Here is a 21000-nt window from a genome sequence, read left to right as displayed (position 1 = left end):
TGGGTGGTCATGAAAAGAGACCACAAAGACCCCTGATCCCTCAGAACTGTCTCCAGCCCTCTGTCAACCTCCCTTTCGTTGGCAAGCTGTGTCCCCCATAAGCAGAATGACACCCGAAAACTCAGGAACAAGTTACATTTATTCCCCATTTGTCACACAGAAGGACATCCACAGCCTCTTTGATGATGAGACAACTACTTAGAACACCCTCAGGTGCCCCCAGAGTGTCCTACCCCACCTCCGGCTTGAGCCCTCTGAACTGGACTCGCCTCTTCCCACAAACAGCTTAAAACAAAATCAAGACCGACAGAGGGCGCCCTGTCCTTGGGCCTGGCTCTGCAGCTACAGCAGGGAAGGGGAAGGGCTGGAGCCTGTCGACTAGCTGGACACCAGGGGTCCAGTCCCACCCCCTGTACGGAGCACCTGCATGCCTTCTGAAATGAACCATTAAATCAAACAACACAGGAATTCCCCAACCTGCAGGCAGGACAAACCCAAGCCCGGCCTTCTGAAGACTGATGTAAAATTCCTCAGGGGTGTATTCTCTCCCTAAATATGCTTCATTTGAAACAGGTTCCAGGGGGGGGGGGGCAGCCAGAGAGGATGTGAGGTGGTGGGCCCCACATACATGATCTTAGTGGTAGAAACTCTGCTCCACCACGCAATGGCGGGGCGCTAGGGAGCGCTCTGTGGAGAAGTAGGGATGGGCCAGGGCGGTCTTGGCAGAGATCCGCTGGCTGGGGTCATACTGCAGGAGTTGCTGAGGAGGAAAGACAACAGATTGACCCTGGTTGCACCCTCACAGCTCACTCACAGATCCCACCCAGTCCCTGAGAGGTTGCCTAAACCCAGAACTTTGTGAAGTCACTGCCTCTGAGCTGTGTGTGTGTCTCTCTGTGTGTCTGTATGTGTTCATATATGCACATGGGTACTGCCCCATGGAGGCCCGAAGCATCAGGTCCCTGGACCTGGAGTTACAGTCGGCTATGAACCACCTGGTGTGCTGCTGGGAACTGACTCTGCAAGACCAGCCATCACTCTGGCCCGAAGACAGGTCTCTGTCATTTGCCTGCACTGCATGTGCCAGGGTAGCTGGCCTGTGAACTCCAGCGATCCTCCTGTCTCAGGTCCCCATCCTGCCCTGGGGGCACTGGGATTCTAGATTCCTGCTACTGTGTCCAGCTTTAGGTGCTTTCTTGGATGCTCACGATGGTGCCTCAAGAGCTTTAGCCACTGAACCATCCCCCCAGCCCTGCCCCCGGCTCTGTGTGGGACCCAGAGATCTGAAGTGAGGTCCTCGCGTTTGCACGGCATCATTTTACCCGCTGGACCGTCTCCTCAGCCTATGTGCCCCAGCTTGTAAGCCCGGAACGGAAGCTAAACCGTTAGTTTTGTCCCAGGCCTGTGGCTCATCCAGGTCCCCTCCAGGTTCCACCTGCTTCTGGCTGAGAACAGGTACATTTCATGTTGAGGCAGCAGTCCCTAAACCTGCCCAAATAACATCCGTCCACTTGGGGCAGTGCTGGATAGACAATGAGACACTAAGGGGAACTGTCCAGCTCTCTGCCCTCAGGCACACGACCCAGGCAGGATGCCATGAAGAGCTTAGGAAGGACAAGGGGCCTTAGCAGAAAGTGCATGCCATCCGGCTCCCACTATGTTGGTGGACAGCACACATAGGCGGCCTCTGGGAAGCTGACCATGACCCCAACAGAGACCCTGCCCTTCCGCCCCAGGCCCAAGCCCAGGGTGAAGACGGAAATGGGGAACGCAGACTTTGCGGGCAAACTGGGACAGCTTTATCTGAGGCCCAGGAGGCCAGAAGGTAGGGAACAGCCTGTTCTGTACAGCCAGTCCCATGTGAAGACCAACCGCTGAGAAAGGTATGGGGGGACACTGAGGCAGGAGGAGGTGTGGCCTCAGCCCAGGGAAGTGCTCCACAGAGATAGGGCACAAAGTCCACCAGGGAGAGTCAGACACAAGACAACCAGGAAAAAGGGACAAAAGTCACGACAGAAAAACAAAGCTAATTACTTCAGAGAAGGTTCAAAAGGGAAGATGAACATTGGATATCAGGAGAGAAGCTCCTGACCCAATACGTACAAGCCAAGGGTGTACAAAGGTCGGAAGAGTCCAGCCCAGACTCAGAGTTACGTAAGAGGGTGGCTGGGGGCTGGAGAGATGGCTCAGAGGTTAAGAGCACTGGCTGCTCTTCCAGAGGTCCTGAGTTCAATTCCCAGCAACCACATGGTGGCTGACAACCATCTGTAATGAGATCTGGTGCCTTCTTCTGGTCTGCAGGCAGAACACTGTATACATCATAAATAATGAATCTTTTAAAAAAAAGGGGGGGTGGCTGATAGAGGGTGCTCTGGAGCATTGGCAGCTTCTGGGCTCCTGTCCTTGCTCCCTTGTACCTACCAGGAGCAGGTCCTTGCCTTCTGGTCCCAGCCTAGGCATGATCTCCTCCAGCCCCTTCCTGGTCCATTTGGGGAAGCTGCTCTTATAATCGGACAGCTGGGAGACTCCTGGCCATGTGGCTTCACTGGGGGTCCCCAGGGTACGAAAGATCCGAAAGAGCTGGTCGATCTCTGAGTCCCCAGGAAACAGAGGTTTGCCAGTCACCTGGAGCAGGAGAGAGGAGGAAGGCTGTGTTCTGTATGAGTGTTGTGATACAGAATCCCACATTGAGTAAGTGGAAAGACACAGGGAGGGATCTCTTTCCCAAGCTGGGTGTGGTGGCCCATGCCTTTAATCCCAGCACTTGGGAAGCAGAGGCAGGTGGATTTCTATGAGTTTGAGGCCAGCCTGGTCTACAGAGTGAGTGCCAGGCCAGCCAGGCTACACAGTGAAGTCTTGTCTCAAAACAAACAACACAACAAAAGATACCTTTCCCAGGGCTCTGTTAAAATTCTAATCTTTCCTGGAACAAGACTTGCTTCCCAGCAGCCACAGACACACCTCAACCCATCTCTAATAGACATTAGCCTCAGTGCGGTCCCGGCTGCCCTGGATCTGTGTAGTCCAGGCTGCACCCCTTCCCCTTCCCTCCTGTTTGTCTGTTTAATGTTACACAAGTCCTCCACCCCGAGCTTCGTTCTTAGTCCTTGTTTTTAAAGCTGGCCTTGAACTCAAGAACGCCCTGTTTTCCCAAGTACTAGAATGACAGGCACATGCCACCATGCCCAGCTCAAATTTGTTGGTTTAAAATTGTTTGTTGGGCTGGAGAGATGGCTCAGAGGTTAAGAGCATCTGGCTGCTCTTCCAGAGGTCCTGAGTTCAATTCCCAGCAAACACATGGTGGCTCACAACCATCTGTAATGAGATCTGGTGCCCTTTCCTGGCCTGTATATACATAATAAATAAATAAATCTTACAAAAAATTGTTTTACATTTATTAATTGATTGTGTGTGTGTGTGTGCTTGCGCGTGCGTGCGTGCGTGCATGCATATGCATCCCAGTGCATGTGTGGCAGTGAGAGGACAACATCTGTTCTCTTCTACCATGAGGATTTTAGGGATCAAACTCAAGTTGGCTGGATAGCAAGTACTGTTTTCCCATCTCCCTGGCCACCGGCTCAAAGTTTTGTTTTTTGTTGCAGTCTTGGGAATGGAACCCTGGGTCTCCCCCAGCTTAGGCACTCTCCACCACAGAGATATGCCCCTAGCCCAGCTTGTCCCCCTCCTACCATTTCTGCAAAGATGCAAGCAATGCTCCAGACATCCACAGCTGTTGAGTAAAATTTGCTGCCCAGGAGGATCTCGGGGGCACGGTACCACAGTGTCACCACCTGTGGGGGCCAGAAGCAGCATCACGCATGGCGGCCAAATCCCCTAGTGACATCCTTTGGCTGCCCCCCCCCCGGCCTACACCACCTCATGGGTGTAGGTACGCAGGGGAACCCCGAAGGCTCGAGCCAGTCCAAAGTCCGCCAGCTTGATGGCTCCGAACTGGTTGATGAGCAAGTTCTGAGGCTTCAGGTCTCGGTGGATGACCCGATGACAGTGACAGAAGTTCAGTCCTTGCAGCAGCTGGGAGAGGTAGCTCTGTGGGAACGACCAGAGGAGGAGCCATTAAACAGAGGGGGCTGGCAGGGGTGGGGGGGTGGCCTCGCCCTCTCCTTCCCCTGGGCACCTTGACTACGTGCAGGGGGAGCCCCGAGGTGGGAGTGGAGTCCATGTGCTTCTTCAGGTCCTGAGTGAGGAACTCAAACACCAGGTAGAGCTTCTTCTCTCTGTGGACCACATCCAGCAGTCTGGCAGGGAGGGGTCAGTCTCAGGATGTGGCGTTCAGGATGCCACACACACCCCACCCCACCCCACCCCACCCCCGCTTTCTTTCCCAGCTCACTTGACAATATTGGGGTGCTTCAGTTCTTTGAGCAAGGAGATCTCCCTGATGGCAGTGCTGGGAACCCCCTCAGTCTCCCTGGTGGAAAAGATGAAATACCAATGGACACAAGGAGTCACCTCTGGCCAGGGTGCGTGTGTGTACATGTGCGTGTGTGGGTGTGTGCGCGCGCACGTGCGTGCACATGTGCATGTGTTTGTGTGTTTCACTACATACACCATTCCTCAGTTCTGCACAGAAGGTCTGTTTAAGAATAGGACCTGTGCTCCTCAGCATACTCTACACCCCCCAACTTCACAGGGCTGGACCAGGACAAAAAAGGCAGGGAGGTAAGGGCTGCACCTTTGTGGCTACCACAGAGATGGGGTGCAAGCCCACTGGTATTCCCCTGAGAGAGAGACAGGGCACTGGGATGAACCCCAACACTCACACATCCAGCCTGATCTTCTTGAGGGCCACAAGCTGCCCAGTCTCTCTGTTCTTGGCCTTATAGACCACCCCATAGGTGCCCTCTCCGATCTTCTCGACCTTCTGGAATGCATCCATGTCTGTAGAGCTGCCCGGGGAAACAGATCGCATCTGGACGGTTAAATCCCACATGAAGCATCCCTCTGTCGGACTCCAGTCTGCATGTAACGCCCTGCCCAGACCCAGCCTTGGCCTTGCTCTCCCCATCCTGCTCAGGAAGATAGTTCAAGGCTGGGGCCTCCTTCTTGCCCAGCCCAGCTCAACCCAGCTCCAGGATTCTTCTCCATTGCCTGGCTACGGAATGCAGGAGAGCCCAAACTTCTGCCTCAGCCCATGCCTCGGTCGAGTCAAACCCATGCTCCGGGGCCAAAGAATCTACCCAGAAAGGCTGTACAGGGGAGGCTGAGGCAGAGGTTAGGAGCTGGCCAAGGCTTCTGAAGCCACAATCCTGCCCTGGGCCACACATCAGGGCCCAGGGCCTCAGTTTGGCCCGTTTGGCAATTCTTAGCCTCTGTCAGGTCAGAACCTCAGCCTTCTAGCCCAAAGGTGACCCCTTTGCTTCCTGGACCCCCAAACTCTGCTCCTGAACCCCCAAATTCTGCCCCTGGGCCCCTAGCATCCTCCCCTCAACCTCCTAGCCCAGAAGTCACCGGAAGGAAGCCCTCAGCAGGCTGCAGCTTCTCTGTCAGGCAAGCTGTCTGCTTGTGGCTCCCCCTGCTGGCCCCTACTGGCTGCAGCCGGCTCTGCACCATGTACACACACTAGAAGCTTTATTCATGAGGATATGGAGGAACCCTTTGTGTCCTTCACAAGTCACAGCACCAGGTACCTGGGGTGGGGTATCAGATATATAGATATATAGATATAGATATTTATTTATATATATTTTATTTATTTTAGAGGGAGGGTCTCATGTAGCTCAGATTGGCCTTAAACTCCGATCCTCTTGACTCTGCCTCCCTAGCTCTGGGATTACAGGCATGGGCCACCATGGCCGGCTTGGGGTGGGCATTCGTTTACAGGTCAGTCTACAGTCCAGGAAAGGGGTACCCCCACCCCTGCCGCTGCTTTATGCTCTCTGGTTCCAGATGAAGGCTGTCACTGGGAATGAGGAGCAGGTGGAGGAGGTGGCAAGGTGTTGGTGTCTCCTATTGGCTGCTGCTTCTTTTGCAGGTACAGCCTCTGCTCCAAGATGGCTTTTTCTAACAAGGACAGATCCATCCCCTCCACACAGGTGAGCAGTCGGGCCTTCACCACAGAACCTCCATCTGAAAGACAGACACGGAGGTGTTAGCAGTGACTTCCTAGAGGGTCTGTGAGACTCTACCGATGCTTCCTGGTATTCATTCCTGAGGCACTAAGAAAGCTGGCAACTTTGTCTCCAGGATACCCAGAACTGTGGGCTCACCATGTAAGTCAGGAAGCAGGAATTAAACCTACACATTCCAACTCTGCCATTAATTCCTTTGCCTTCCAAAAGTCCAGCGTTGAGGAAACACTGTCTGCTCTAAGGGAACACCTTCCTTGGCACCCTAGGACCAGTGGCATTGGGAATTGGAGTGAAGAGAAACCATATTGATAGATAAATCCAAGGGACTGAGCTCCAAGCAAGGTTGGCCTTATAGGGGGAAGTCACCCTACCCTGGAAACGGGGTTGGGGACCTGCTGGCAGATGTAGTGGTGACCTAATATATAATGCCAGTGTTCCTGTAATAGCAAACAGGAAAGACATTGGGATGTCCACAACAGGCGTTTAGCTTTTTTTATTTTAAAAATATTTATTTATTTTTGCCAGCTAGTGGTGGCACACATCTTTAATCCCAGCACTCAGGAGGCAGAGGCAGGTGGTGTAAATTCTGTAGGAGAGCATGGTCCCAGTCCCAGGACAGTCAAGGTTACACAGGGAAACTCTGTCTCAAAAGAAAAAAAAATATGTTTATTTTATGTGGATTAGTGTTTGCCTACATGTATGTAGGTACACAGTGGGGCTGCAGTACCCTCAGAGGGCAGAAGAGGGTATTGGAACGCTGAAATTGGAGTTTCAGGTGGTGTGAGCCACTGTGTGGGTGCTGGGAACCAAACCCATGTCCTCTGTAAGAGCACCAAATGCTCTTAACCATCGAGCTATCTCTCTGGCCCCTATATTTACTTATTTATGTTCAGATTTATTTTATGTGCATGGATGTTTTGCCTGCATGCAGGTAATTGTACCATGTGTGTTCCTGGTGCTCCCAGAGGACAGAAGAGGGCGTCAGATCCTCTGGAACCGGAGTTATGGATGGTTCTGATCCACCATGTGAGTGTTGGGAATGGAACCCAGGCAGTGAGTGCTCTGAATCTTGGAGTCATCTCTCCAGCCCCTACTTGCTTTTTGACGGGGTTAGTGTAGTTCAGGCTGTCCTGGAATTTGCTATCTATCCTAGGATAACCCTCAACCCATGATCCCCTACATCTACCTCCCAAGTTCTGGGATGACAGGGACATGTCACCATGCCTGGCTTAGAAAGAACTTCCCCTGGAGTTCTCACTGTTTCCCAGGAACTTCAATGAATAGCTCAATTACTCCATCTATTTTTGATGCATTTGGGGTAACAGCTTTCTGGGTGAAGTCTAGCCTGACCTTTCTAGTCTAGGCCATTTACCTATTGAAGATAGTCTGGGAGCAGAACTCATCATCAAGCTGTCTAGTTTCAACCACCTGCATAGGTTGCTTGTGAAAAATGAACTTGTTTGAGCCTCATTTTCTGGGTGCCGAGTGGCAGAGATGACGTTACTCACAGAGGCCTCAGTGTGTGGCCCCATCTGCACCTATGAATGGGTGTTGGCTGCCGGTTATTACCACTCAGGCCTCTGGCCAGGGGATATCTACATGTGGTGATATATTGTGTACCCCAATACCTTGCCTGAGGATCAGAGGACAGAGCCAGCCACTAGATTAGACACAGAGGTCAGGCAGTGATGGCACACACCTTTAATCCCAGCACTAGAGGTCTCATGCCTTTGCTTGGGAAGCACACACACGCCTTTAATCCCAGGAAGTAATATGGCAGGGCAGAGAAAGGTCTATAAGGTTAAGGATTTCACAGAGGGAAGAACTAGAGGCTGCTGCTCTGCTTCTCTGATCTTTCAGCTTCCACCCTGATATCTGGCTCTGGGTTTTTTGGTTTGGTTTGGTTTTTTTTCTGGTATTTTGAAATAAGGTTTCTCTGTGTAGTTTTGGTGCCTGTCCTGGATCTTGCTCTGTAGACTAGGCTGGCCTTGAACTCACAGATATGTGGGTGCTGGGAACCAGGTTTGGATCCTCTGGAAGAGCAGTGAGCACTCCCAACTGTTGGACCAGCTCTCCTGCTCCATTACTTTCATTTTTAAGTTCAACAGTCTTAGTTGGGCAACACTTCACTGCATGTAACAGAGTAAGTGACCCACAGAACAGGTGGATGGAAGGAATAATATGGTCGTGGACACACATCATTGGGGACAGCTGCCCGTGCCCTCAGTTCTAACTGGAAGAGGTGTGAGGAGAACTGGGCATGTTGGGGCTTGCCTAGAATCCTAGCTCTTGGAAAGGTGTGGCTGACTGGAAACCTTGTCTCAAACAACAAATGGAATACTTGTCCAGTGTATGCAGCCCTGAGTTTGACCTTTAGCATGCCAAAAACGTACATTTAAAAAAAAAAAAAAAAAAAAAAAAAAAAAAAAAAAAAAAAAAAAAAAAAAAAGGAGGGACTGGGAGACAGGTCAGCGGTCAAGAGCACAAACTGTTCCTGCAGAGGACCTGAGTTCAGTTCCCAGCCATTGCTCACAACCGTTTCACTCCAGCTCCAGGGCAATCCAAGGCCTCTGGTTTCTATAGGTACCTGCATATATGTGCACATACCTGTATACAGACAGAAACACACACACACACAATTAAAAATAAAATAAATCTTCACAAGAGAGGAAAGGGCTGGGGAAGTGGTCAGCTGGTATGGTACTTGCCTAGAACCCACTCAGCCTAGGGTCTGAGCCCCAGCACCACATGAAATGGACATGGTGGCACACACTTGGAATACCAGCACTCAGGAGGTCAAGGTCATCCTCCAATACACGGCCAGTCTAGTGCAGAAGAGAGACCATCTAAGACAGCAGAAACATAACCCCTTGCCTGGCCCGCAGGAGGCCCCGTTAGCACACACAACTGCCAAGTACCATCGCTGCCCTGCTGTGTGGAGAGCACTAGCTGCCGTGTGTACCCCTTAATGGTGGTCCCTTGACTACATCAGGGCTTGTCCTTGACCTGTCACCCCAAACCCCACCATGTCCTCATCCCACACACTGCTGTCACCTTCCTTTTACACCCTCCGGGAGATTGTCTCTCTCTTCCAGAGTCTTTAGGATGCTCCCAGCTTTGCTTTGGGACTTGGCTAGAACCTGGCATCATCCAGACAAGCGGCTCTTCCCACACTGCCCACTGAGCTGGGAGGTTGAGTCCAGAGTTCCCCCGCTGCTCAGGTTTCACACTGCACCCCGTCTCCTCCTTCCCACTGGTAACCAGTTACACCACCGTTCACCTCTGCCCCAGTTCTACCTCCCACACCCACCCTGCACCTTGGACCGGTTGCCCTGGATCCTCCACCTCTGCTGTAGAAACACTGTTCTCAATTACGTCCCGCCCCCCCCCCCCCCCCAGCCCACTTCAGCCCCGACAGGCCGGGACTCCTGGATTTCCTCTCACATTCTCTGTCCCCTCGCCTGGCCCTAAGTACCTTCCAGTCATTTTCCTGGTACTGTAGGGATCAGCCTTTGCCTTTCAAGCTTCCGGCCTGATGAACTCCAGCCTCTACCCTCCCTGGTCACACCCACAGATGGGTGGAGGAAGACCACAGACCTCTGCATGGATTCCTGTAACACAAGGACTTCAAACCTTCTCTCTCTCTCTGTGCAGCGTCCCTCCATCTGCCTACAAACTCTTTCCTGTGTCCTGGTCAGCCTGGCCTCAGGCTCTGTGACAGTTATTCAGATGGTTACCAAACACGTAACCGCTTCCTCATGGCCCTTGTCTCTCTTAGAGAAGCTCCTCCCCCTTTGTGTTCTCACCACTGAACTGTGCGCCCCCTTCCCAGCTTTTTTTTTCTTTTCTGTTTTTAACTTTTGGAGGCATGGCCTTGCCAAGATGCCCAGGCTGGTCTTGAACTCACGCTGCATCCCTGGCAGGCCTTGAACTTCCTAGGTAGCTAGGACTACAGTCCTGCACCACCGCGCCCACTTGTTGCCAACTACTTGAATATTTCAAAACAGCTAGAGAGGATTTTTTAGTATTCCTAACAAACACACACACACACACACACACACACACACACACACACACACACACACCATACACACACACATACGAAATGTCTACAGACATGGATATGCCAATTGTTGTATGTGGCCATTCATTATCTATCATGGACAAGTACTAAAATGTCACCTTGTCCCCATAATATGCATATACACTCACCATGAGCCAATTCAACTTTTTACAGTAGTTTTGAAAAGAGCAGAAATGAGATTTGTGAAGTGGCAGTTCTTACAGCCAGCGGGGCTTATACAAAGTGTGATTATTGCTAATTACAAAGCCGGGAACCCTAGGACTGGGGAAGGTGGTCAGAAGCACCTCATGTCCAGACAGGAGCCCCTCAGGCCCGTGGGCGGCACCAGGAGCTGTCACGTCTTAGGAGTTCACCTCACAGCTGGCGCTGTCTCACACTAGTCTTGTGGCTGGCTCTACAGGAGATGTTAGAAAAGCTCCTCTAGGCCCGGCGGTGGTGGCGCACGCCTTTAATCCCAGCACTCGGGAGGCAGAGCCAGGCAGATCTCTGTGAGTTCGAGGCCAGCCTGGTCTACAGAGTGAGTTCCAGGAAAGGCGCAAAGCTACACAGAGAAACCCTGTCTCGAAAAACCAAAGAAAAAAAGAAAAAAAAAAAAGTTCCTCTAACTAACCTCTCCTTCGTCCTCAGGACTTTCAACCTGGACACAGGGCACAACACATGTTTGATGGACCTTTGCACCCAGACAGGACTTAAGGCCATGCCCAGGAAGGTTGAAAGCACCCGCACAGTATACCCTCTGTCCAGGTGAGAGGTCAGGACAGACATGGCCACACTCAGCCTACACAGGGCTCCACCCACTGCTTGCTCTTTAACTCCTCACAGAGTGGCATGTATGAAATACCTCCTCACTCAAGATCAGAATGGCATGTATGAAATACCTCCTCACTCAAGATCGGAGTGGCATGTATGAAATACTCAGAAAAATGCAGAAAAAGTTATAAGGGAAAAAAATCAATCAGGAGCTGGAGAGTTGGCCTTAAGGAGCACCATACCAGCACATTTACGCATGCTGAGGCAAAAGTGAGTGTGCACACACACAATCATGAAATTGTCTTTTCTTTAAAGATAAAAGGCCCTTTGTGCCTCCTTTCACATCTGTTCCAAATCAATTATGAGGACAGGAACTTTGACCTTCAAAGCTTAAATCTGAGTGAGATGAACTTTTATTAAATACAATACAGCACTCGGGAGGCAGAGGTAGACAGATCTCTGTGAGTTCAAGACCAGCCTGGTCTACAAGGTGAGTTCCAGGAAAGCCAGGGCTGTTACACAGAGAAACCCTGTCTTGAAAAACAAAAACAAAAAACAAACAAACAAAAAACTCTAATATAATTAAAATCAACCATTTAATTAATTTCTATTTTTAAACTAATTAATTTCCCTATTTAATTAATGTATTTCATCCAAGGTTATAACCCACCATGAATTTTTTTAAGATTTTATTTTTAAGTGTGTGTGTGTGTGTGTGTGTGTGTGTGTGTGTGTGTGTGTGAGTGTGACTGTGAATGTATGTGGGTGAAGCAACTGCACAGTCCAGAAGAGGAGTTGAAGTTACAGGCAGTTGTGAACTACCAGATTTGGTTGCTGGGAACCAAACCCAGGTCCTCTGCAAGAGGAGCAAGTGTTCTTAACCCCCAACCATCTTCCAGCCCACGGATTTTTAAAAGTATAAATTAAGAGACACAAGTGTACTAGGCATGGTAGTCTCTGCTGCTACTCTTAATCCTTCTGGATGAGTCAGGATTCAAGTCACTTGAGGCCAACAGGACAGACTGGTCTATACAGTACATTCCAGGACAGCCTGGGCTACATAGACCTATCTCAAAAAACAAATAGAAAAGCTAAGGAACAGCCAGGTACATTGGCACACACCTATAATCCTAGCATGTGGGAGACTAAGGCACAGGACTGCTGTGGGTTCAAGGCCAGCATGGTCTACGATGTCGTAAATTCCAGTCAACCTGAGATATGGAATGATATCCTGTCTCAAAATAAATAAATACCCAAATTGGTAAATTAATTTTTAAAATGCTAAGAAAAGTCTAAAAATTTAGCTGGCTATGGTTCCATATATGGAGGATCACAAATTCAAGGCCAGCCTGGGCTATAATAGTGAGAACTTCTGTCCCAAACCAAAGAAAAGGGGTGGGGGAGGAATTTCAGTTCACATCTGGGTCTGGTGGGACATGCATGTTACCCCAGCACTTGGGAGGCAGAGGCAGGAGGATCACAAGGTTTTTGTTTGTTTGTTTGTTTGTTTGTTTTCAAGACAGGGTTTCTCTTGTCCTGGCTGTCCTGGAACTTGCCTTGTAGACCAGGCTGGCCTCAAACTCACAGAGATCCACCTGCCTCTGCCTCCCAAGTGCTGGGATTAAAGGCATGTGCCACCACCACCCAGTTTTGTTTGTTTGTTTGTTTGTTTTGTTTTTTCAGATATATTTATTTTCCATGTATGAGTGTTTGCATGTATGTCTGTGTACTATGTGCAAGCCTGGTGTCTATAGAGAACAGACAAGCCTGTCACATCCCCTGAAACTGGAGTTATGGACAGTTGTGAGCTGCCATGCGTGCAGGGTGCTGTGAATATGTACCACAACAGGTGTAGTTATCTGCAGGAATGAACAACGATCTTTACTGCTGAGCCATCTTTCCAGCTCTAATCACAAGTTTAAGGCCACTCTTGGCTATATAGCTAATTTGAGGCTAGCCCAGGATACACGAGACCCTGTCTCAAAAACAACACACACAAACACAAACACACACACACACACACACACACACACACACACACACACACTAACAAATTTTAAATTTTTTTTTTTTTTTTTTTTGTTTTTTTTTTTTTGAGACAGGGTTTCTCTGTGTAGCTTTGCGCCTTTCCTGGATCTCGCTCTGTAGACCAGGCTGGCCTCGAACTCACAAAGATCCGCCTGCCTCTGCCTCCCAAGTGCTGGGTTTAAAGGCGTGCGCCACCACCGCCCAGCGTTAAATGGTTTTTAAAAATTAAAAAAAAAACAAAAAACCCACAGACACATCCAGCTGAAGTTGCCTACTGCTCCCTGGTAGTGGATTCTGTACTATCTCACTTATGATCATTTTCTAAAGATTTATTTACTTTATTATTTTATGTGTATAGGTGTTTTGCCTGCATGTATGTCTGTGCATCACATACACGCAGTACCCGTGGAGGCCAAATGAGGGTGTTAGATCCCCTGGGCCTGGCGTTATAGGGTGCTGAGAATTGAACAGGGGTGCTCTGCAAGAGCAACAGGCAGTCTCAACTGATAATCCTTCTCTCCAGCCCCCTGTACTGTCCGTTTAAATAAAACTCCTTGCTGTCTGCTGAGAGAGTAAGGCAGACAGGCGGCCTACCAACTACTGAAGTCAGGTACTGCACCATGCCCCTGCAGAGCCGATCACCCAGTAGGCTGAGGCAAGACAATCAGTTGAACTCAGGGTGGAACCAGACAGGACAATGTAAGGAGACTTTTTTTTTCTAATAATACAAAAGTGGAAAGTAGCGAAGGGGCAACGTGCAAAGTTAGTGACAGTTCCTGTCTCTGGGTAGGATCAACAGTGACCTTTTCCTGTTTCTTTCTTTCTTCCCTCCCTCCATCTCTGCACTGTTGGTGACTAAGCAGAGCCTTATGCAGGCAGGCAAGTGCTCCGCTACTGAGCTACATCCTCAGCCCCTTCCCTGTTTCCTTTTACTCTTTAAATGCTCTATAGTGAGCACACATTCCTTTGATAACGGGGTTAGGGAAGCAAATGCTACCTGAAAATGAGGATATAAACGCAGCACACACACACACACACACACACACACACACACACACACACGCCCCAGGATATCGCTGATAAGCATCTCCACCCCAGGAGAGAAAAGTCAGTCATGCCCCCCCCCCCAGTCTCCATGACCCAGAGCTCAGCCTGCTCAACTCTTGTTTTTTTTTTTTTTTTTTTTTTTTTAGGTTTTTCGAGACAGGGTTTCTCTGTGTAGCTTTGCGCCTTTCCTGGAGCTCACTTGGTAGCCCAGGCTGGCCTCGAACTCACAGAGATCCACCTGCCTCTGCCTCCCGAGTGCTGGGATTAAAGGCGTGCGCCACCACCGCCCGGCAACTCTTGTTTTTTTTTAAGCTGCTGCTGGGACCCAGGACTGATGCATGCTGGGCATCTCCCACTTGGCCATACTCCCTCCTTGTCTTCGATTCTTCATGCAGGAAGACTGTTGTTCCAGACTGTTTCTATTCCTCCTTTTGCATTTTATTTCTCTTACCTTGACTGCCTGGCCTGTGATTACAGCCCCGTCTTCTCTGGAGCTTTGGTTTTAGTGAAGGAGCCATGAGACAGAGATTAAGGGCTGGTGGGCACATTCGAAAGATCTAGCAAATCACAGCATCACACACAGACCCTCAGAAACCTGACTTCTCTTTTGTCACTTCCCATCCCTTTTCTGACATGGCACCACATGGCTGGTCCATCAGAGTCCAGTCACACCTGCCTCCTAAGAGTCCTTGACCTCAGGGGCTGATCTGTAAGCAACAGTAACACCAGTAGATCATAGGACAGACCAACCCATTCCTCCTTTTTTTTTCATTTTTGGTTTTTCGAGACAAGGTTTCTCTGTGTAACAGTCCTGGCTGTCCTGGAACTCACTTTGTAGACCAAGCTAGCTTCCAACTCACAAGGATCCATTTGCCTCTGCCTCCTGAGTGCTGGAATTAAAGGCATGCACCACCACTGCCCAGACTTTTTTTTAGTTCTCTGTGTTGGCTTGTGTACGCCATGGCACATGTGTAGACATCAGAGGACAACCTTTGGAGTCAGTCCTCGCCTCCATCTTGTTTGAGGCAGGGTCTCTTGCTCGGCAAGTGTATACCAGTCTGGTGTCTGCTCCCTACCTCCCTGTAGGACCATGGAATCAGACACCTATCGAGTGTCATTGTGTTCTGGGAATGTGAACGCAGGTCCTCACATGTGTACAGTAAGCACTTTACCAACTGAGCTATAGCCCCACCCCCACATTTCCCTGATACTTTTGTTTTATTTTTTGTTTTTGTTTGAGACAGGGTTTCTCTGTTTTGCCCTGGCTGTCCTGGAACTCACTTGGTAGCCCAGGCTGGCCTCGAACTCATAGAGATCCTCCTGCCTCTGCCTCCTGAGTGCTGGGATTAAAAGTGGGTGTCCCAGGCCCAGTGCATTCTTGATTACATAAAAGACAAAGACGCCCCAGCTCAAGAGACAGAGTGAAGCAGGTGTTAGGGAGCACAGCTTACCCTCATCATGCTCCAGCTCCCCAAGAACCATGTACAGGAAGTCCACGTGAGGTTCAAAAGGCTCCACCAGCTTGGTGCAGACATGCAGCTGACACTGATCGGATTTGTGCTGTGCTGTCAGGGTCACAAGGGAGCGTGCCATGTCGTAGAGGCACAACCTGGAGGGCAGAGGACGTGTGAACGTTTCCACTCACCGACAAGCCTACCACCAAGCTCCATAGAGGAGGCCAACAACTACCTGGAAGTCCATGATTGCCCTCAATCACATCCAAAAATAAAATATAAGCCATGGACCAGACCAAGTGCTTCCCACTTTCCTTATAGATGGGAGGCAACTGCCTTTCAATTTTCTTACTCTTGCTTTGAATTTTGTTCATTTTTTATTTTGAGACAAGGTCTCACTATGTATTCCTGGCTGATCTGGAACTCAATATATAGACCAGGCTGGTCCTGAACTCACAGAAATCCACCTGCCTCTGCTTCGAAGGGCTAGCATTAAAGGCATGAGCCACCATACCCAGCTTCTTTTGTTCTTTTTTGAGACAGTACATTGCCAAGCTGCCCAAGCTGACCTTGAACCTGAGACCCTCCTGTACCAGCCTCCCAAGCTAGGATGACAGGTGTGTGTTACTATGCTTGGTGTCACTTTACTTTCAGGTGATCTGTGGATTAACAATATACAACTAACATAGTATGTATGTATGCATGTATGCATGTATGTATGTATGTTAAGTGTGTATCCACCTCCACCCAGATGATCACTCACACATATACACATGAGCAAGTATAGAGTAGTCACAAAGTTTATTAACGGTTGTCTGGACAATGATACCACATGTAATTTCTGCTTTCTTTACTCTCTGTGGGTTATTTGTATTAAAACAAATAATACCTGCTGGGCAGTGGTGGCGCACACCTTTAATCCCAGCACTCGGGAGGCAGAGGCAGGCAGATCTCTGTGAGTTCGAGGCCAGCCTGGTCTCTAAAGCGAGTTCCAGGAAAGGCGCAAGGCTACACAGAGAAACCTTGTCTCGAAAACAAACAAAAATAATACAGCCAGGTGGTAGTGGTGCATGTCTTTAATCCCAGCACTCAGGAAGCAGAGGCAGGCAGATTTCTGTGAGTTTAAGGTCAGCCTGGTCTACATGGCTCATTCCAGGTCAGCCGGGACTACACAGTGAGACCCTGTCATATATGTGTGTGTGTGTGTGTGTGTGTGTGTATGTGTGTGTGTGTTTATAATTAGGCAAAATTATATTAAAACCATTTTAATTGAGATTATTTGAAGGGATGACCATTCTTACCTGCCAAATGTTCGCAGTGTGCTTCCATCAGGAACTTGGCCATCACTGACTTCCCAGGGGAAGTAATAGATACCAGGTTTGGGCAGCATTGAATGGCACCAGGAACCAAATAGTTTTGGGATGGAGTTTTGAAGATTCCTGATAAACCAAGCCAACCATAAGACGTGAGAGACCAGCCACATCTGGAAGACTAGCTCCAGCAGGAAGGGTTGTGACGTCTTTGATATGTTGTGAGCTCACATGTTAATACACAAGCCTGCATCACACACTGACACACATATACATTATGCGTAAATAAAAGCTACAGGGGAAGTATTGTTCCCACTGCAGTCTCCATTCTCCATCAATTTCATAGGACAGGGGTCTGTAAAGAAACACATATTAGTCAGTACTCTGATGCAGAGGCAGGTGAATCTCTCAGTTTGAGGCCAGCCTGGTCTATATAATGAGTTCCAGGACAGCAGGGATACATAGAGAAACCTTGTCTTGAAACACCCCCCCCCCAAAGATGCACATGTATTCCATCTTTATGGGATGGATGTCTCTATTGCTGCTTATATCAGCCATCTCATTTTTATTTTATGTGTGAGAGTGTTTTGCCTGCAAGTATGTCTGTCCACTGAATATAAGAAAGCTGGAAGAGGGTAAAGGATCTGCTGACATTTGTCAGCTACCATGTGGGTGCTGGACATCCAACCCAGGTCCTCTGAAAGAACAGCCAGAGCTCTTAACTGCTGAGCCGTCTCTCCAGCCCCTGCCATTTGAGAATAGCTATAGATAACACAAAAAATGAGCCTGACTCATTCTAATCCAACACTGGCTACAAGCTGGTAACCTCGGCCACTCGTGCCTTTAATCCCAACAAGTCCTGGCTGCAACTTGGAGCTGGGATGTAGCTCGGCTGGTAGAGCTCTGCCTAGCGTGGGCTGGATCCCAGCACTGCAGAAACTGAAAGTTTCCATCCCAGAACTCCTTTTTAAAGTTGTGTTTTTAAATGTGTGTGGGTGTCTTACTGGCATGTATGTCTGCCAGCCACTTGTGTGCCCAGTGTCTCTAGAGTTACAGATGTCTGTGAGCCGCCACGTGAGTGCTGGGAACCTGAGCTCCCTTCAAGAACAGTAAAAAGAGTTCTTAACCACTGAGCTATCTCTCTAGGCCCTTATCTTCATTTTTATTTTTATTTATTTATTTATTTGGTTTTTCGAGACAGGGTTTCTCTGTGTAGCTTTGGAGCCTGTCCTGGAACTCATTCTGTAGACCAGGCTGGCCTCAAATTCACAGAGATCCGCCTGCCTCTGCCTCCCGAGTGCTGGGACTAAAGACCTGCGCCACTACCGCCTGGCCCTTATCTTCATTTTTAAAAAAGATTTTTACTTCTGTGTGTATGTGCAGGTGTGCATGCCTGTGGGCTAGAAGAGAGTATCAGTCTCCTGGGAATAGAGTTTCAGGCAGCTGGGAGCCACCTGACATGGGTGGTGGGAACTGAACTCAGGTCCTCTGCAAGAGCAGCAAGTGCTCTTAACTGCTGAGCTGTCTTTCCAGCCTTTGGACATTTTACAACTGGGTTTCATTCTGTGGCTCTGGCTGGCTTCCCACTCTCTTCCTCCTGGCCCAGCTTCCCAATTGCTGGCATTTAGAGTATGCACTGCTATATGAAGCTCTGTGGACCTTCTGATCTCAGATTTCTTGCTTTCAGAGATGAACCTGTAAATGTGTGTTATTTAAGTCACTCTGTGGCATTCTATTTCACCAGCCCCTGCAGATAACACAGTATCGCTTATGATGCTAGATTAGATTCCAGATGAGTAAAACACCTGGTGAAGGACAACAGTAAAGCCATAAAAAGGAATGTAGATTAGACAGGAGTGTTGCGTCAACATTGAATTATTTTTAACCATAATCATCTTGCATATGTTTTTATTTTTAGGAAATCCCTAAGTATCTGCAAGCAATGGAGGACTTCCACAGTTTCCTCACACAGCTCAGAAAGAGAAAGTGAGTAAACAAAGCTGACCTGCAGGTGACTAGTAAAGCCACCGTGACAAACGTTAACCAGGGAACCTGGGTGAAAGGTGAATTGCTGCTTGATTCCCCGATTGAGATTCCTGAGTGTTCAAAAGTGAAAATCCACACGTGGTGGTCAGACACAGGGCACCCCGTAAACAGCATGAAGGGCAACCTCTCACTATAACTAACAGAACTCAGCCTTAGGTTGGTCCATGGTGCCACACTGGGTGGGCAGTGGCCAACTTTACCCTTTTTCCCCTTCCCCCTTCCTCTGGCTCATGATCAACTCACGGCCTGTAGTTGAGTTCTTCCTGATTCTCAAACAGGTTTTATTCAGTTAGTTTTAAGACAAAAACCACGTAGCTCTAGCTGGCCTGCAACCCACAACATTATGTAGTAGACCAGGCTGGCCTTGAACTTAGAGCTCTCCCGGCTTCTGACTCCTGATAAGCCTGTTTTTTTTTTTTTTTTAAAGATAAATAGCATTTATTGTCGGTGTATGTACAGGCATATGCATGTCATAGCACACAGTGGCGGACAGAAGACAACCTCGTAGAGTTAATTCTCCCTTTCAAAACCTTTATGTGGGTTCTGAGGATTGACCTTGTCTGCTGAAGGCTTGCACCTTCAGAAGGCAAGAGCTTTTATCCACTGAGTCATCTTGTCAGCCCAAAAGTTTCTCTTTTCCAGACCTTGTGTAACTGTTTCTTCTCTTCTAGGTCCCTTCTACTTCAGATATTTTCAGCTATCTCTTTGATAGCTGGCGTCTTCTTCCTCTACCTCTACAATAGCATTCTCTATAGCCGGCTCACTCTGTACCCCTCATTAACATACTTCATTCATTGCAGTTTACTAAATAATCAGGTTTCAAACAGGTCCGTCTGTTTTCTTGTTTTACTCACCAGATTATCATCCCCATGAGGCGTGGATTCTGATGACTATGTGTTAATATTCTGACTGCCCCTTGAAATCCCCCCACTTGATGCCGCCCTGCTTTGCATCCTGACATAAAATCCTCATTCTAAGGAAAAACTCCTCCCCTTCCTCTCTCTCTTCCCCTTTCCCCCCCTCAAGGTGCGCACCCTCAATATCTCTCTCTCTTCTTCTCTCTTTCTCTCCATCTCTCTATTATAATAAACTCTCCACGTGGATGCAGCGTCTGGGTTGTGAATTACTGGCTGCCTCTGCCATGCCCACATGGCATGCATCTGCCCAGCATGTTTCCCTGCACTCGAGGGATACCCTCAGGGATGCCCCCCAAAAAACACACACACGTAATAAGTCATAACACTATGTTCTTTTCATCTACCAGTTTCTGGGACATTATTAAATATTAATGGATGACTAGATCCATGAATAGGATGAAAATTAAAGCCACCCACCCCACACTTGCTAGGCACTGAGCTAAAGCCATACCTTACTATCTCCGTGAATGTAAATCTGCCAGAATTCTGCCTTCATCTGCATTTCTACCTGTGCCTGGACTGTCCACCCTGGTGAATGGCTACAACATTAACTGCCAGTCTGCCCTCTGAGGTTATCTGAATTCCCTCACCTTGTCATTTCCAGTTTTGTACTGTGATTCTTCTGTTGTTGTCTTGAGACAGAGTCTCACTATATAGCTTTGATTGGCTTGGAACTCATAGAGATCCACCTGCCTCTGCCTCTTGAGTGCTGGGATTAAAGGCATTTACTACCACACCCAACATGTATTGTGATTCTTTTTTTTTTTTTTTTTTTTTTTTTGGTTTTTCAAGACAGGGTTTCTCTGTGTAGCTTTGCGCCTTTCCTGGAGCTCACTTGATAGCCCAGGCTGGCCTCGAACTCACAGAGATCCGCCTGGCTCTGCCTCCTGAGTGCTGGGATTAAAGGCGTGTGCCACCAACGCCCAGCGTAGTGTGATTCTTACACAACTATAATTAAGACCCACAGTTGAAGGAGCTGCTTTAAACCAAATTAACAGTTCTCTGAACTCAGGCTGACCTTGAACCTGTGATCCTCCTGCCTCAGCCTCCTGAGTAGCTGAGATTCCAGGTCTGTGCCAACAGGCCAGGTTGAACTTCCAGTCATCACTAAGTTTGAGCAGATCTTCCCCTCTCTGAGACACTGCCAAAGGTTTGCCATGGAGTGTTTCCCCTTTACCCCATTAAGTAATAACCTTAACCTCCGTTTTATCTCATCAATAGCTTGTGCTGATAACAAGCTTTTATAAGAGGAATATAATTCACAATAACCAAACT

General features: G+C 48.8%; 2 protein-coding genes across 2 annotated transcripts in view; both read right to left on the bottom strand.

The window, feature by feature from the left end:
* Positions 1–90: 90 nt before the first annotated feature.
* The window catches only part of Cdk3 (cyclin dependent kinase 3), a 22477-nt gene continuing 1567 nt past the window's right edge, over positions 91–21000 (bottom strand). Inside the window, exons 2-8 of the mRNA XM_028889713.2 lie at positions 4782–4907; positions 4352–4429; positions 4136–4256; positions 3877–4047; positions 3690–3791; positions 2422–2625; positions 91–760 (exon numbers count right to left, since the gene is read on the bottom strand). Coding sequence (XP_028745546.2) covers positions 635–760; positions 2422–2625; positions 3690–3791; positions 3877–4047; positions 4136–4256; positions 4352–4429; positions 4782–4897 — 918 coding nt within the window. The 5' untranslated portion in view covers positions 4898–4907 and the 3' untranslated portion in view covers positions 91–634. The remainder of the gene's footprint in view (positions 761–2421; positions 2626–3689; positions 3792–3876; positions 4048–4135; positions 4257–4351; positions 4430–4781; positions 4908–21000) is intronic.
* Ten1 (TEN1 subunit of CST complex) overlaps positions 5688–21000 on the bottom strand; it is a 16887-nt gene continuing 1574 nt past the window's right edge. The window contains exons 2-4 of the mRNA XM_037201338.1: positions 16754–16891; positions 15450–15607; positions 5688–6087 (exon numbers count right to left, since the gene is read on the bottom strand). Coding sequence (XP_037057233.1) covers positions 5918–6087; positions 15450–15607; positions 16754–16842 — 417 coding nt within the window. The 5' untranslated portion in view covers positions 16843–16891 and the 3' untranslated portion in view covers positions 5688–5917. The remainder of the gene's footprint in view (positions 6088–15449; positions 15608–16753; positions 16892–21000) is intronic.

The sequence above is a fragment of the Peromyscus leucopus genome, chromosome 8b, assembly GCF_004664715.2.
Source record: "Peromyscus leucopus breed LL Stock chromosome 8b, UCI_PerLeu_2.1, whole genome shotgun sequence".
NCBI classification, from domain to species: Eukaryota; Metazoa; Chordata; class Mammalia; order Rodentia; family Cricetidae; genus Peromyscus; species Peromyscus leucopus.
Note: the sequence above shows the minus strand (reverse complement) of the source record. Positions and strands in the feature narration are given on the sequence as shown.